The sequence below is a fragment of the Rhea pennata genome, chromosome 4 (genome assembly GCF_028389875.1).
Source record: "Rhea pennata isolate bPtePen1 chromosome 4, bPtePen1.pri, whole genome shotgun sequence".
NCBI lineage: Eukaryota > Metazoa > Chordata > Aves > Rheiformes > Rheidae > Rhea > Rhea pennata.
Genome location: NC_084666.1, coordinates 17,406,419 through 17,420,682, shown reverse-complemented (window position 1 = coordinate 17,420,682; position 14,264 = coordinate 17,406,419). Strand labels below are relative to the sequence as shown.

General features: G+C 42.8%; 1 protein-coding gene across 5 annotated transcripts in view; it reads left to right on the top strand.

The window, feature by feature from the left end:
* The first annotated feature begins 7,184 nt into the window (after nucleotides 1–7,184).
* Nucleotides 7,185–14,264, top strand: part of LCORL (ligand dependent nuclear receptor corepressor like) — a 77,260-nt gene continuing 70,180 nt past the window's right edge. For 4 of the 5 annotated variants that reach the window (XM_062575384.1, XM_062575385.1, XM_062575382.1 and 1 more), the window contains exon 1: nucleotides 7,185–7,335. In XM_062575384.1, the coding sequence (XP_062431368.1) occupies nucleotides 7,185–7,335 (151 nt within the window). The remainder of the gene's footprint in view (nucleotides 7,336–14,264) is intronic. The other variant, XM_062575383.1, reaches the window with a different exon arrangement.

The following is a 14,264-nucleotide window of genomic DNA, read 5'->3' as shown; positions in this document are numbered from 1 at the left end:
CAAGCATTCCTACCTCTGAAGAATAATCTATTACAACAGGAGTCTGAGCATGAATCTATTCCAGAAAGCAAGAATAAAGCGCACACAATATCATTGTAGAGATAAAAAGTGAGGTATACAGTTCAAATAGAGGAGGAATGAAAATGGAGAAACTTGGAAAGCAAAAGGATAGTAGGAAATATTTGGAACATGTTCAGAATGACACCAAAAAGCTCTGAGCAGTGCAAGTTCTTGCACGGGCATGGGAAGGTGCAAAACACAGCAAAGATATTCCACAAATCCGTGTCACTCTACTTCTGTCTTTAGCTGCCTGCAGCAGTTTGAAGGCAGAATAGCTGGTTGGTCTTTGGGCCCTGGAAAACCTTTTAAAAAAAAAATCTGCTGGGGAAAGAAGTACAAACCAACCTTTCTCATGCAGTATGTCAATGCATCACAGTGGAAGAGAAAACAATAGGAGACTTACAGCCAAGAAGGGTTGCTATGTTGTATGCATTTCTCTAGCTTGTGTTTTACTAGCAAAATTTTACTTCATTTGGTGTATTTAATATTTTGTAAAGAACATTTACTTCTTGATAGTTAATAGGTCTAATGCTGTTCTGAAATCTCGGCTTGAGTGTGTTTATTGAAAGTATGTGCATGTTTAAACACTGCTCATTGGCTGCTTAACTGTAAGAAAAGAGGAACTGCAGCTATACCTAGCAGATTTATTTAAGTATTTTAAGACTAGAATAAATGAATAAGGTAACACCCAGTCTCCCCAGAGCAGCTAACACTGTTATATTCTGGCACTAGTTCAGGGGGTTCTTTTGGAGGCAGAATCCTCTTTTTTTCAACCCTCTAGATGAACTTTCCACTATCATGCTACAATTAAAAACAGATTAATTTTCTATACAGTTCCTTGGCAGAGCACAGTATCACCAGACACTTAACCTCTAAACAATAGTGATAAACTAAGATCTGAAAATAAACTATGAAAATTTCACTGTATACTTTGAAGTCCTATAAACTGAAAACTCTATTCATGCTATAGTGAATCATGTAAAACAGAGTGTGCCTATTTTAGAGCTGTTTACCACAGATTTTTTTTATAATGCTTGCTTGCTACAAGCAAGGCTAGTTTGATGCGCGGAAGTGGTATCTCTATTAAATGAACTAGTATAGTTGAAGCAGACAAGACATGAAGAATATTGGTGTTCTTGAAAGCTTGGCTGCTTTTTTCCAAGTTAATTAGATGGCCTGATAAAAAAGACATCTGCTCATATAAACTTTGTTTTACCTATTTAGATCCTCACAGCTTTAAGAGTGCTACTGCTAGAACATATGATAAAAAGCATTTTCCCCCTCTTTTTTTAACTTCCCTTAACAAGGGATAAAGATGTTTGGGGAAAGCAGTCGGCTGCCTGCAATAATCAGGTTTCTTGTACTCTAGGTCAATAACGTGGGCTCACGCATAGCACGGACTTTGTGCTGCCGTTCTGCTTGGGGTAAACGTCATGAATTTCCTGGTACTTTTCCCTAGAAGGAGATTCAAGGGGATGTTTTTGATTTAAAAATGTTAATGTGCACTTATAAATTCACCTTGGCTCTATTTCTTTTAATCTGTGCACATATGCTGAAAGGCCCCAGAATCAGCCAGCACTGGAGAGATTCACAAAAGCCATTCCCTGTAACCGAGAGCACGATTTCTGATGTAAACAAGTCCCTTTTCTATCTTTGCCTGTAAGATATATGATCTTAAGTTACAACCTATATGGACATCATCATTTGTGAATTATTTTGCATTTTAAAGCTGGAGCACAGGAAGATGAAAGGCCTGACGCTCCTGGACCTGGAAGGCTTGCAACTCCTAGCTCTTCCCGGCCACCCCAAAGCCAACGAGTAGACCTGAAGTTGCCTGGCTTTTCCACTCTGCTCCAAAGACCATCCTTCCAGCCATGTGTGAAATGGATTTTTTTTTATTGTTAGTACGTAGCTATCTTTTTCCCTATTAGAGCTAATGACAGTACAAGGAACTATGTTCAGGTATACGACTTTAGGCATAAGTTTCAAGGTACAGTGAGCCCCTAGCCTGGATCTCTGCAACTAAGTAAAAAGGTTTTTTAGCTTTTTTTTTTTTTTTTTTTTTTTTTTTTTTTTTTTAAGAAACTCTGGTTTTTAAAGAATTGAATCACATTGATTGTGGTTGTTATGCAATTTTAACTGTAATCTTTTCACTTGAGCTGAGCTGCTTGCCACCACAGGCAGGTAAGCAGTAAATAAAGAGCAGTCCCTCTAACAGAGCATTTCTGTTGTATTGCTCTACAGCTTTGGTTTAGTTTCCTTTGCTGGAGGTTACTTTCCCCCTTCATTAGGGGAAAAAGAATAGGCTGTATATCGCACTAGGAATAGCGTAGGTGTCTGCTGGCAGCAGGTGAAATAGTAGATGCAGTGGCAATGCTGCCTGAAACTATACAAATCCAGCCGCAGTGGCAAAAGATTTATTGTTCCTCGCTGTCTACCCTTATCTCCCTTTTGGAGGTTGCCATCCTTCAGTGGTAGTGGCAGAAGTCAACTTGCACTGGCTATTTAGCCATGGCATTTCACACTACGGTGTGCCAGTCTAAACCTCTGTTCATGGTATTTTTGCCTGTGAGCCTGTGCTTTTCTGCATCTTGCCAGAGTCCCACAAAGCTGCTATCTGTGCTGGCTATCTGTTCACCATAGCCTGAAGGTAGGCATGAGATGATGTCTGAAAAAGCCTGTTGCTTTTGAATAGGTCTACTCTTTTAGCACCTGGATTCTAACTTCTCTTTGGGCAAGCAGCTCTAGAGCAACTTAAATATGAGTACAAATTCTTATTAAATACGAATATGCATGTGACTATAGAAATGACCACGAGAATTCAAAATACGCCTTCGAAGTATGAATAAGCATATTTACATCTCTGAAGAAAGCTGGAGGGTTTGCTTCTCAGAGCTCCTCTTACAGAAGTTATGTTTTAAGTCTGTTAAGGCCTCAGTGATTAGTGAGGAAAAAAAATTACAATTTTAGAAAAAATAGAAAAACAGACTATATCATTGATTACGTAAAAAGGACACTTTTCCTCCATTTGACCCTATTAAAGAAAGTGGCATATCTCATGAGCATCTCTGAATTCTTTATAATGTACTACGTCATTGGAAAATGGATATTGCAAACAGGTTTAAGTAGTCACATATTGGCAACCTACTGCCTGCAGTGATTGTTAAATAACCCTTGTTCAGTTTGGCTAGATCCAGTGTCTAAATGATCACATTAGCGTCTATGGTGAAACCTCTTCTACTAATATTTTTTTACCCTTTTATTTTCTGCTGTGATATATCTTCTAAGTATGTATAATCATCTGTAATATTGAATTTTAAAGCTATCAAACAACTCACTATTTAACCCTTTTCATTTTAGAAGAAACGTTGAAAATTTCTACATGTACAAATTGCATTCCTGTGAGAGGGCGAGCTCATCGTTTCACTTCAAGATAGCAGCCTGCAAAAGGCTTCCTACAGGGCTCTGAGTGTTCAAGTTAGACTGTTTTAATTACACTTCATCCCCACCCCCAGTTTCCACGAAGCAGTACTTATGCGACAAAGAGCCAGGCAAAGCTGTCTGTACAGGAGTGAATTTCACCTTTGGGGATTAATTATAAAGAGGTTTTGGTGATGAACAGTTTTGCAATGTTTCAATAAGATAGTTAAATCTCCCCAATGTGCATTTTAAAAAATTAATTCAAAATGTCAAATTTTGATGGGGATGTGGTATCAAACCATAAGCTTCTGTGAGTACTTTATTTTCTCTTTACCCCAAATTAAAATATCATAGATGAAATATACCATAAAGACCACCAGTAATAATTCCTGTGGCTTCAGACAAAATTATACTAGGCAATGCCCTCAGAACCATTTCTAAGGAACCGACACTCCGATCCCACAAAAGCTAGCAAGGACAGGCAGCTCAAGTGAACTAAATCAGAATTACTTCTCACTGCCCAAGCTTCTCGTATATATCAGTCTTGGAGTCCTGATCCAACTCTTGTGCAGATAAATGCAATCACTTTAAAAAATCAAGTACCAATCATGTACAATCAAGTACTGGAACTGGCAAATCATTTTAATAGAGAAGAAGGAAAACCAGTACAACTAATCTAAAAATAATACCCCTGGTGGTTGACTAAGCATGATCCTTGGTTTGCCTGGCTTCATTCTGCATTTGGAAGAGTAAAAAATCTAAAAGAGTTATTCAAAACCCAGTCTCTATCACTTGTCTGATATCTGGCAGTATTTTCAGAAGCCCAGGAATTCAAAATCTGTTCAACTATAAAAATTCATTTTGAAACTCATCTCCCTCTTTCCTTCTCTTCCCTCAAATCTGCCCAACTTTGTTAGCCATGTTTGTTTATTTTTTCTTTGATGCATAGAAAAAGTCTCAAATGTAGGAACTGTGAAACGAAAAGTATGCCAAATGAAAAACAAGAAAGTTTTTTTAATTCTCCTTTCTTTTAAATAGGAACATTTTTGTGTCCCTATGAAACTACGATATAAGAAACTAAGGGATTCAGTTAGATGGATAGTATTTAAAATTATACTATGTGTTGATTTTATGAAACTCAACTATTTGTTTTACAGAGGTGGTGGTGTTTATTTTGGTGAAAATTCTTCACAAAAAAGATGTGACCTAACATTTATTACAAAACTTGTTTTCCACTACAGTGGAAGCAAAACCGATCTTTATGGCTGTGCTCTAGCGGCAGTCCCTGAATATGCCCTTCACACACAACATTACTTTTAAGAAATTCGAAGGGAATATCCACAAAGGCTTGCATGAGAAGCAAGTGTACTACAAATTTTGTTGCATATCTTGCAACAAAAATATTTTTTATAACTTTTTCTTTACAGAACATTGTTAGTTTAAAACTGAAGCATTTTATCCAAATAAGGTTATGTTTTATTTTGTGTAGGTTTTTACCATGCCTTACCGTGGTTTTCTAAGGTTTTGCTGCCTCTCTTTGAGGCAAGGCTGGGGGCTGTGTTGCTGTTTTGAAGATCAGTGCAAATAAGAGTGCCAAGGTATTCACAACAGATCGGGGGTGAAGAAAGAGGAAGCAAGGCGACTGCCAAGCTGCTGCTTGCTATTTATCAGAGCTGGCTGCTCTGATGAAAAGCTGGAAGAAGCAATAGGCTGTCTTTTTGCCTGCACTTCTAATCTTGTCTTTCTCCTGAAATACTCCATTAAAAGCTTGTAAGGGCTCCATTCCCAAATAGCCCTACTTCTGCTTTCACCTTGTTTCTCCGTAGCTATGCAGACGGCTGAATCAGTGGGGAATAATTTCCAGTTCCTTGTTCAAAGTTGCGATCTATTTGCATTTGCGATGCAGTGTCACTACAGCCCCACTCACTTATCCTCTAGCACAAGAAAAAAAAAGCGTGTCTAGATAGGGGTGGCACATTGGGGGGAAGGAGGGAAACAAGGGCGTTTCCTGCTTCCTACGGCCTTATTAAATCCTGGTTGATATCGCATGTGTCACGTGCGAATAGGCACAGGATACACCATTTTTTGCTGAAACACCAGGCAGGAGGGTTCTGAGGAAGGGGGTGCGGGGGAGGAAGAAGCTCTCAAAGATGCACCAGCATCTGAGAAAACGGCGAGATCTTGATTTTCTGTCTAGGGAATTCAAGACTGCTAATTGCTCTCTTGCAAGCATGGATAGCAGTTGTCACATTAGCATGGTACCGAGTGATGTCTCGTGCAGGAGTCTGGAGGCACAGACTGAGGATGACTATCTTTGCAACACAGTGAAACCGACGGTCCAAATGGCTGTCAAATGTTTGGAGTAATCCTATTTGACATTTGTGTGTTAACTTTCTTGCGGTTATCTTAATCTGACTTTATTTCTAAAGTAATTCTTGAGTTGACAGTAAGCTTTCTCATGCACGAGTGCAGGTACAGAACTAAGCTGGCTGACTTCTAGGATTCATGCTGGTCTTTTCCAAACAGGGGGTGGGAAATAACCTTGTTCCACACGACATCCTTTCTCACGTCCTCTCCATTTTTGACTCTAGGTAATCAATGAAAAATAGGCTAACGGCATACTCGCAGCAAATGGTCTGGTGAACTGAGCAGAGTAGCCTAGACAACTTTTGAGGATCTCCCTTTGAGTAACTTTGGCAGGGTGACCGAGAAGGCAGAGCGTTACACCTTTGCTCGTGATTTAAGTCAAATCGCTGCGGGCGGCAGCGCAGTGGAGAGCGGTTCCTGCAGCACGGTACCTGGCTAAGAGCTGGCTACTAGCGAGGCGAAGTATCTTCCTCCGGGAGCCCAGTGGAAGTCCCTGAATAATTAAGGGCGGAAAGGCGCGTTTTCTTTGTTTAGTTTTGTATTTTTAAGGCGTAAGTTGGCAGCAGTGGCGCCCCGGCGGCGGGACCGGGGGGCCGCCGGAGCCGCGCCCGCCTGCCGCCAGGCCAGGTGCGGTGCGCAGGAGGCCCCGGCCCGCAGGTCGGTAGGTGACGGGGCCGGGGTGGGACGGTGCCCGCTTTTCGCCCCGGGGCCGCGCGGTGCCTGGGACCGGGCTGCAGCGCTGGGAGCGGCAGGGCGAGAGCCGCGCGGCGGCGGCGGCGCTCCGCTGCCGGGGCGCCTCGGACGGCCGGCGGCCCCCGCCCGGCGGGGGAGGCTGCGGCCGCGGAGGCGAAACGAGCGGCGCGGCGCGGACTGCAGCTCCCGGCATGCCCCGCTGCCGCCTGCCCCGCCGGGCCGCGGCGCGCCGCCCTGCGGGGCTTGTAGGCCCAGGGACACCCCCGAGAAGGGCCGGCGCGGGGGGAGACGCCTTTCGCCCGCTGATGGAACCGGCCCAGCGGCTTGGGGCGAAGTTTTTAACGCGGAAGGCGCAGCCGCTCGGCCGCGCCGCCTTCCTCGGGAGGCTGCGGGGGCGCCCCGTCCCCGCCCGCCGCCGGGGCGGGGGGGGGGGGCAGGGAGCGGGCGCGGGCCGCCGCCGCGGCGGCGGGGGACACGTGTCGGCCGCCCCGCGAGCCGCGCGCGCGCTCCCCGCGCCGGATGCTGAGGGGGGCGCGCGGGCGCGCGCTCGGCGGGGCGGAGGGAGCGGCGCCGGGAGAGCGCGCGGCTCTTCTGGGTGGCGCGCGCGCTCGTATGTAAATGAGCGGGCGTGAGGTCAGAGGCAGATGGAAAAGGGAACAGACAGAATGGCCGCCGCGGCTCCCGCTCCTCCTGCCGCCGCCGCCTCCCAGTGCCGGAGCCCCCGCTGCACGGCGGAGCGCAGGGGAGTCCGCCGAGAACTCGACTCCTGGCGGCACCGGCTCATGCACTGTGTGGGTAAGCGAGGGGAGGGAGTCGGGGCGCGCTGGCGGCGGGGGGAGGGGGAGAGCCGCGGGGCGCGCGGGTGCCGGAGCGGGGCTCGAGGGAAGCGGGGCGGCGAGCGGGGTCTCCGCGGGCGGACGAGGGGGGCGGGCGAGGCCTCCTGCGGCCGGGTCTCTCGGGAGGGCGGAGGGGGCCGTGGGGATGGAGGAGCGGTTCCGTGGCCCTCTTGGAGCGGCGGGGAGCGGGTGTGCGGGGAGAGCGACGGTCCGAAGCCGCCCCCGGCTCGCGGAGGGCGGCTGGTGCGGGTTCAGTTAGGGCGCCTCGATGCCTGCCTTCGCCGCCGACCTAGACCCTTTCTGGGCTCGGGTCCTTTTGTCTCGGCTCCTCGTCGCTTGCGCGACGAGTGCCGGTGGCTGCCCCCCTTCTCCCCCCCTCCATCGCGAGCGCCTGGGGGGCGGGGGGGGACGGGGGAAGGGAATCCGTGCGTGTGTGTGTGTGCGTGCGCCTTTAAGAGGGAGCCGCTCCTGCACTGACGGTTGGGATTTGAAGTTTTCCCTCCCCCCGCCTGGAAGTTGTCATGGCGACGGCAGTTCTCCCCTCACTCCCCCTCCGCCCTCCTCCCGCGGGGGTGCCCCGGCGGGTCTCGGGCCGCGAGGTTCCGCCGGGTCACGTGGCCGCCCCGCGCGCTCGGGCGGTCCCGCGCGGGAGCGCCCGGCCGCGGCACGCGGCCCCCGCGCGCCGGCGGTACCTGTGCCGCCGCAGGCCTTGTTCCGCAGCCTGGCCGCTGCGGGAGGGGGCAGCGCTCCCCGCAACGACTCTGCCCTCGCTTTTCCTCCCCCTTCCTTCAGCAGGGACGGCAGGCTGTCTTTACGGAGTGCTGGCATTTGTTACACGCTCTGTCGCTGCGTTGCGAGCCGAAATCGTTTCTTGCTTTGGGCTTTTTTTTTTTTTTTTTTTTTTTTTTTTGTCGAACACTTCAGTATGTAGAACTACTTATTTTCATCGTTTCAACACACGCTTCCCTTCTTAGGGGAAAAAAAAACCCTCCTTAAAAAAAAACCCTCCATCTTCAAATAGTATTCTAGTCTCAATGCTGATCTTCTCTGATGGCTGAGCCGTGAAAACATACTTAGATTGCTGCTTATCCTCTCAGTTACATCTGTTTAGTGTTCCTGGGTGAGCTTGAGAAAGATCTAAGTAAGAATATCTAACAAGTAGGTATGTTTATGGTTACAGGGGTTTAACTTTGTTTATGGCATTTTCATGCTTGGTAGCTGCTTCATGCACATATGCTTGTTTTTGTGATGTTTTTAAAACACCTGTCATAACACCTGTGTATATGTTATGGTACCTGTGTATGCTTGCAGTGTCTTTTTAATCCTTAAAGTTGTGAATCTGGTTAGGAAGAAAATGTTTTTCTGTATACTCAGATGTGATGTAATACCTTTTGTGTAAAGAATGCAAGTTAATTAGAATGTTTGGGGCGGGGGACGACTAGTTCATTGGCATAGATGCTGTGATAAACTCTTAAATCTGACGGACTAATGTCTCTCACAAATTATGTAAAGACAAGCTTTCTTATAGTTCTGGTTTCCTCTTATTTAATGATGTTTCATTTTCTAATTTAAAATGTTGACTGCTTGAGAGTTTATGACTTAAGGGACTTTCAGGTGGTAATCATATGCCAACAGTTGTACTACAGGAACACAGTTCCATAGCATGACCAACACAGAGACTGCAAAGCATTGTAATCAAGGCTCTGTAAGATGGAACTTCATCATACACTAGATCCCCTGCTCAGCAGATCTATTATATTTAGCAAACTTCTTTGAATTTGTTTCTTGGATTGGTTTTTTAACTGAGATTTGTGAAGTGTAAAATCAGAACATAATTACTTAGGTTTTAAATGGGTTCCACTATGTTCTTACTTTATGCTTTGTTTCCTATTGTATATTCCTATTGTGGAATAAGTTATTTAGGATATGACCTCTTTGTATCTCTGTTAAGCAAAGTGCAATTAATAGAAAGGAGCCTCATATATATGATTAGAATCTGCTGAGGAGGAAGAACATTTGTTATGGTTTAATAGCTAGTTGAGACCTATCTCAATTGAGAACTGTTGCTTGGTATGCCTGTTGAGCAGCCCTTATCTGAGAGAAAGTGTAAACAAAGTGGCAAGTGGGTAGTTAGGATAATGGAAGGAGTGTGTTTATGATTTTTTTTTTCTGTGCTCCTTTGAAACTCCTGTAGTACTAACTTCTGTAAAATAACCTTATTAGCTCAAGTAACCATTTCCACTTTGGAAGTTAACACAAACTTTGACTTTTCAAATCTTAGATGACTGAAAGCAGTTAAATGGAGAGTCTTAAAAGTTTCACTAGTTGATGTCTGAATTTGGAGGGGTGTGAATATGAGGGTTTTGGTGTAACTTCTTTTTCCATCCTTCTCCAGAGTCGTACTTCTATAGCAAAGCGAAAAAATGTGGTCAAGTAGTAGAAGTCCCAAAACTTATCAGTCTTTTTTTTAAAAAAAAAAAAAAAAAACTCATCATTCTACTCTTAATTTTAGAAAATGCCTCTTTTAATTTGAAAAACATTTAAAAAGTGGTATGGTTCTGTTATCTGTAATTTGTCAAGCATTATGTTAAAAGAATGAAGCAAAAAAGTTAGGATGTGTTATATTGTTTCTGCTGACACTTTGGATGGATGAACTGTATTTTAATGTCTTATTGGTACTAAACTTGATATTTGTATTTCTGTGGTATAGTATCACATGAGCACCTCAACACTTTCTGTGAAGGATTCCTCATTCATTTACTTTATAGAAACGATAAATTGAGCCAGATAGAATCTCTCAAAGATGGTGATTGCACAGCTTGAGGCTCATAGGCAGCAGATTGTTCATATCCACAATAGTGAGACTGAAGACACCTGAGTATGATTTCTGTTTGCTGTATGCTTGAGGATCAGTGAAGGTAAGGGACTTCTGTTCTAAGGGCTTGACTTGTGCTGAGAAGTGTCTATAGTGTGTTTGGTTAAAATCTGTTTGCAGACTTTGATATCTATATGGGCTTAAGAATTAAAAGTTTGGTTTTTTTGCCAACCTATTATGTTAATTAGTGACCTGCAAAATATGATTTAGTCCCAAGAAAAATGTTCATACATCTAAAGAGTTCGAGAGAGGAGCAGTGATTTCCATTGGAATTGCTGATAACTTAATTACTTGGTGTCTAAATGTATTTGAAGGCTTCAGGCTATATTTGAATACCTATTCAAGATTTTTGTAAATACATCTCATTCAATACGAAATAGCTGTTCAGATGGTAATCTTTGTGTGTGTGTTATGTTGTGCACTACTGTTCCCAAGATGCCTAGGGTCCAGCTTATGGATGTACTTTAATGCTGAGGACCTAGCTTTTCACATGACTCTGACCAGAATTTAAAAACTAGATGCTCTTTGAAATCATCTGAAGAGCTTGATTCTGTTGGTATTCTTACAGCATGCATAATATGTGCCAGCAACTATTATTTACAGCAATGTTTGCTGGTATGTTTTGTCCTAGGTACTATCTCTGTTATTTCACTAACAGCAACAAAATACCCTGATTCTAGACTCTGTTTATGAGAGAGTCTCTAAAACCTCAGGGTTTAAGTACCTCACTTCCCAGCAACCAAGTTGCACAGTGTTTTAAATTTCAAGATATTTTGGAGATGAATATCAGAATAGCTGAAAATAGTGTTACTTTTTGATTTAAAATTTACATTGTAAAATTGTCAAATGCATTCTATGGTACAGAGCTATAAAAAGGTAGTCTAGCTTTATTCTCTCTCCAGCCTTAAGAAGCAGTGTTTGTGTGGTCTGACTGTGTTCTTCCAACCTCACCAATTTGCCTGAACTTTACAGGTAAAGTATTGTCAAATATATTAAGTCCTTATAACTTTCATGAAATGAACTTAGACAGAGTTGGGGCATAAGAAGTCTTCAGTGTGAACTTGCACTTTTTATTATACTAGCAGAGTGTCTTATGAGTGAAGATTGGCACAGCAACTTGACTTTTTAGTGAAAAGTGCAGATGACTTCAGTCATCTTAGTTGAAATTTTCTTTTTAGGGCTTTGCATTGTGCTGAAGTATTTTCAGAAATAAAGGGTTTAAATAACATCTCAAATACTTTTTAAAAAAGTAAATACATCATTACTTGGTAGGTTGTTTTTTTGTGTGGGGGGTGAGGTTTTCTGTGGGGTGTGGTTTTTTTAGTGTTTATTTCAGATCAAGGGCATCCATTTGATAGGAAGTAGCCTTGATATTACTTTCTTGTGAAAAATAGATCCTAATTTTGATCAAATTTGAGTTTTCACATGCTTGAGAAACCATGCTGTCTCCTATACTTTTCATGTCATTTCTCTGTCTTTTTTTCCTCTAAATTAGAATAAACAGGTGTGTTCAGTTCTCTGTTTTGGCAGATCTAGACCTTGGGCTTTCATGTAAGGGCAATCTGTGCATTGGTTTCTTTTTTTTGTAGAGCATTGCACTAAGACTGTGGGCTGGCTTTGAAAATATCTTCTGCTCCAGCTTACTGTTCTTGAACAAATTATCCCTCAAGTTTACTTTCCAGGAAAAGCAATTCACACCAAACAAAAGATTCATCATATCTACTGCGTTTGATATCACCTCCACGCTTACAATGCTCCTGTGTTAATTGCTTCATATCTTTATTCCCACAATATGCACAGGTATTCTTACTTTCACTGTGGCTGCACTGCAGCAGGTTACTGTAATTTTGGTCATGCTACTGCAATTATAGACAATATCCTGTAGCTGCCACAGTGCTAGTAGCAGAGCTTGTTATTTCACTTTAAATCTATGATGCTCTTGTCTATCTTCCAATGATTATGTTGGCTCAGTGCTTTATCTCTCAAGCCACTAACAGACTGTATGCAAGAATGATGTGAAAATGATGCTTACTTGAACTCTTTTTGCTTCCCTGGCACTTCAGCTTCTTAGCTGAAGCAAGCAAGCAAGCTTACTATTGCCGTAGTATGCAACAGGATGGGCAGTAATACTGGTTTAAGGTATTCCTATGCTGCTGGTATGTGTTGAGTTGCAATATGAAACTCTTCCTGTGACTCCAGCATGAAACAGATTGTGGAAGTAATCTGAGTGTTACTACAAGTATGGTGCTGTTGGGAAGAGGAACAGGAATTAAATTTGGATCAGAGTCATAGCAAAGCTTCACAAGCAGTTATTGATGCAGGGAGGAAGATGCTATTGTTTGGGGGGATAGCTTAAACTGGTATTGCAGAAGCTGATATTCAAGCCAGAATTATTGTTGAACATGTATTATGAAACCACAGTTTAAGGGGAGTGTTGTCTTGCAGCATCATCAAGTCTAATACAACTGTTATCAGAATGGAGAAATCACAATCTTGGCAGTATGTGCCTTCTGTTCATATGCTTACGTTGGCACTCATCAGACTCCTCTCTGATCTACTTTAACTCAGTAACTGGTCAGATGGTTCTTTGTTGTTGAGGAGTTAGTGGCTTGCAAAATAACCTGATTGATTCTAGTATTAGTGCAAGGAAAGGGATGAGATGCATGGCAGGAGCATGATGAACAATAGCAGAAATATAAACCTTTCAACTGTTTTAGCTGTCTATGGCACTATTTGGCTGATAGGAGCAGAAAACACAGTCCTAAATATGTAATTCTTTTTTTCCTCTGAACTGGCTTGGTAAACAAAATAGAAACAATGGTCCAACTACTGTGTGTATACATAAATATGTATGTTGCTGGAAGTTGCTGGAGCCTAGCACATTGACTGTCTCCAGGTCAAAAGAGAAAATGCATAGGATTTGTTTTGTTTCACTTAATATTATCTTTGTTTCAAATACGTAGTATTAGAACAACTTCTTTTCAATGCTCTCACAATTCTTTTTGTCTCACCAGCTTCCCTCTCAAGAAGTGGTAATGGCCTGCTGCTCTCAGATTGTTTTTGAAGGATTATCTTATGTTTATGTTTGTATTTGAATCTTGAAAGGATTTTTTTTTTTTAGCTCAGAAAATAGTGCAGGAAAAATAGAATAATGACATACAGAGACTTAGTTTAAAAAGGAAAAAAATTCTATATGTATAGCAGTTAAAGTTCACTGATCTCTTGGAAATTTGCAATTATAAGGATGTATGGACCGTTATCCTATGAAAGGCAAAACTGCTAACAGAAATCCATGGACTATGCAGGATGCAAGGAAACTTTTTTGAATTCTTTGTTGGAATAGAAACTTGTTGCAAGTGTACAAGTAAATGTACATGTTTTCAGTAGTGTGGGTAAAACTTGTGATTATCTCTTTGGTGCTTCATATGTCTACATATTAGTACATAATAGAAGCTGTTCAACTTTTGTTTCAGGAACTGCTGTAACTTTTGTCAATATTAGATGTAGATGGAACTTTTTTATTGTAAAAAGTAAGCAGCTATCCTGTAAGAAGGTACTTTTTATGACTGGCAGTGATCTGAGAAACAGTCTTTTTTCATGGTAGACACTGTAGGATCTCCTTAAGCTGAAATGTCTGTCAACCGGAAGAAGTGGAGTTGAGGTATTTGTTGCAACTTGCTCTCCATTATTTCCTTCGGTTGACGCTGAGTAACTCTATACTAACCATTGAACTGTGTAACTTTGCACAACACAATTCTATTCAATTTTTCTTTCTGAACTTGCTGTACCTTTGTGATCCCTGTAGATTGGCATGATCATTCATTCACTGAACTGCCTAAACTGGATTGTAAAACTAATTAGCTTAAAACTAACCTGGAAAACAGGAAGGAAACATAGCAGGAGGAAAAACAGGAAAGAAAAGGTTAGGTCTAGTTTAACTTGGATCAGTTTCCTAATCAGGTTTACTACACACCATTTTTTTTCTCCTGATGAGTGAGGTATGAGCAGCTTCG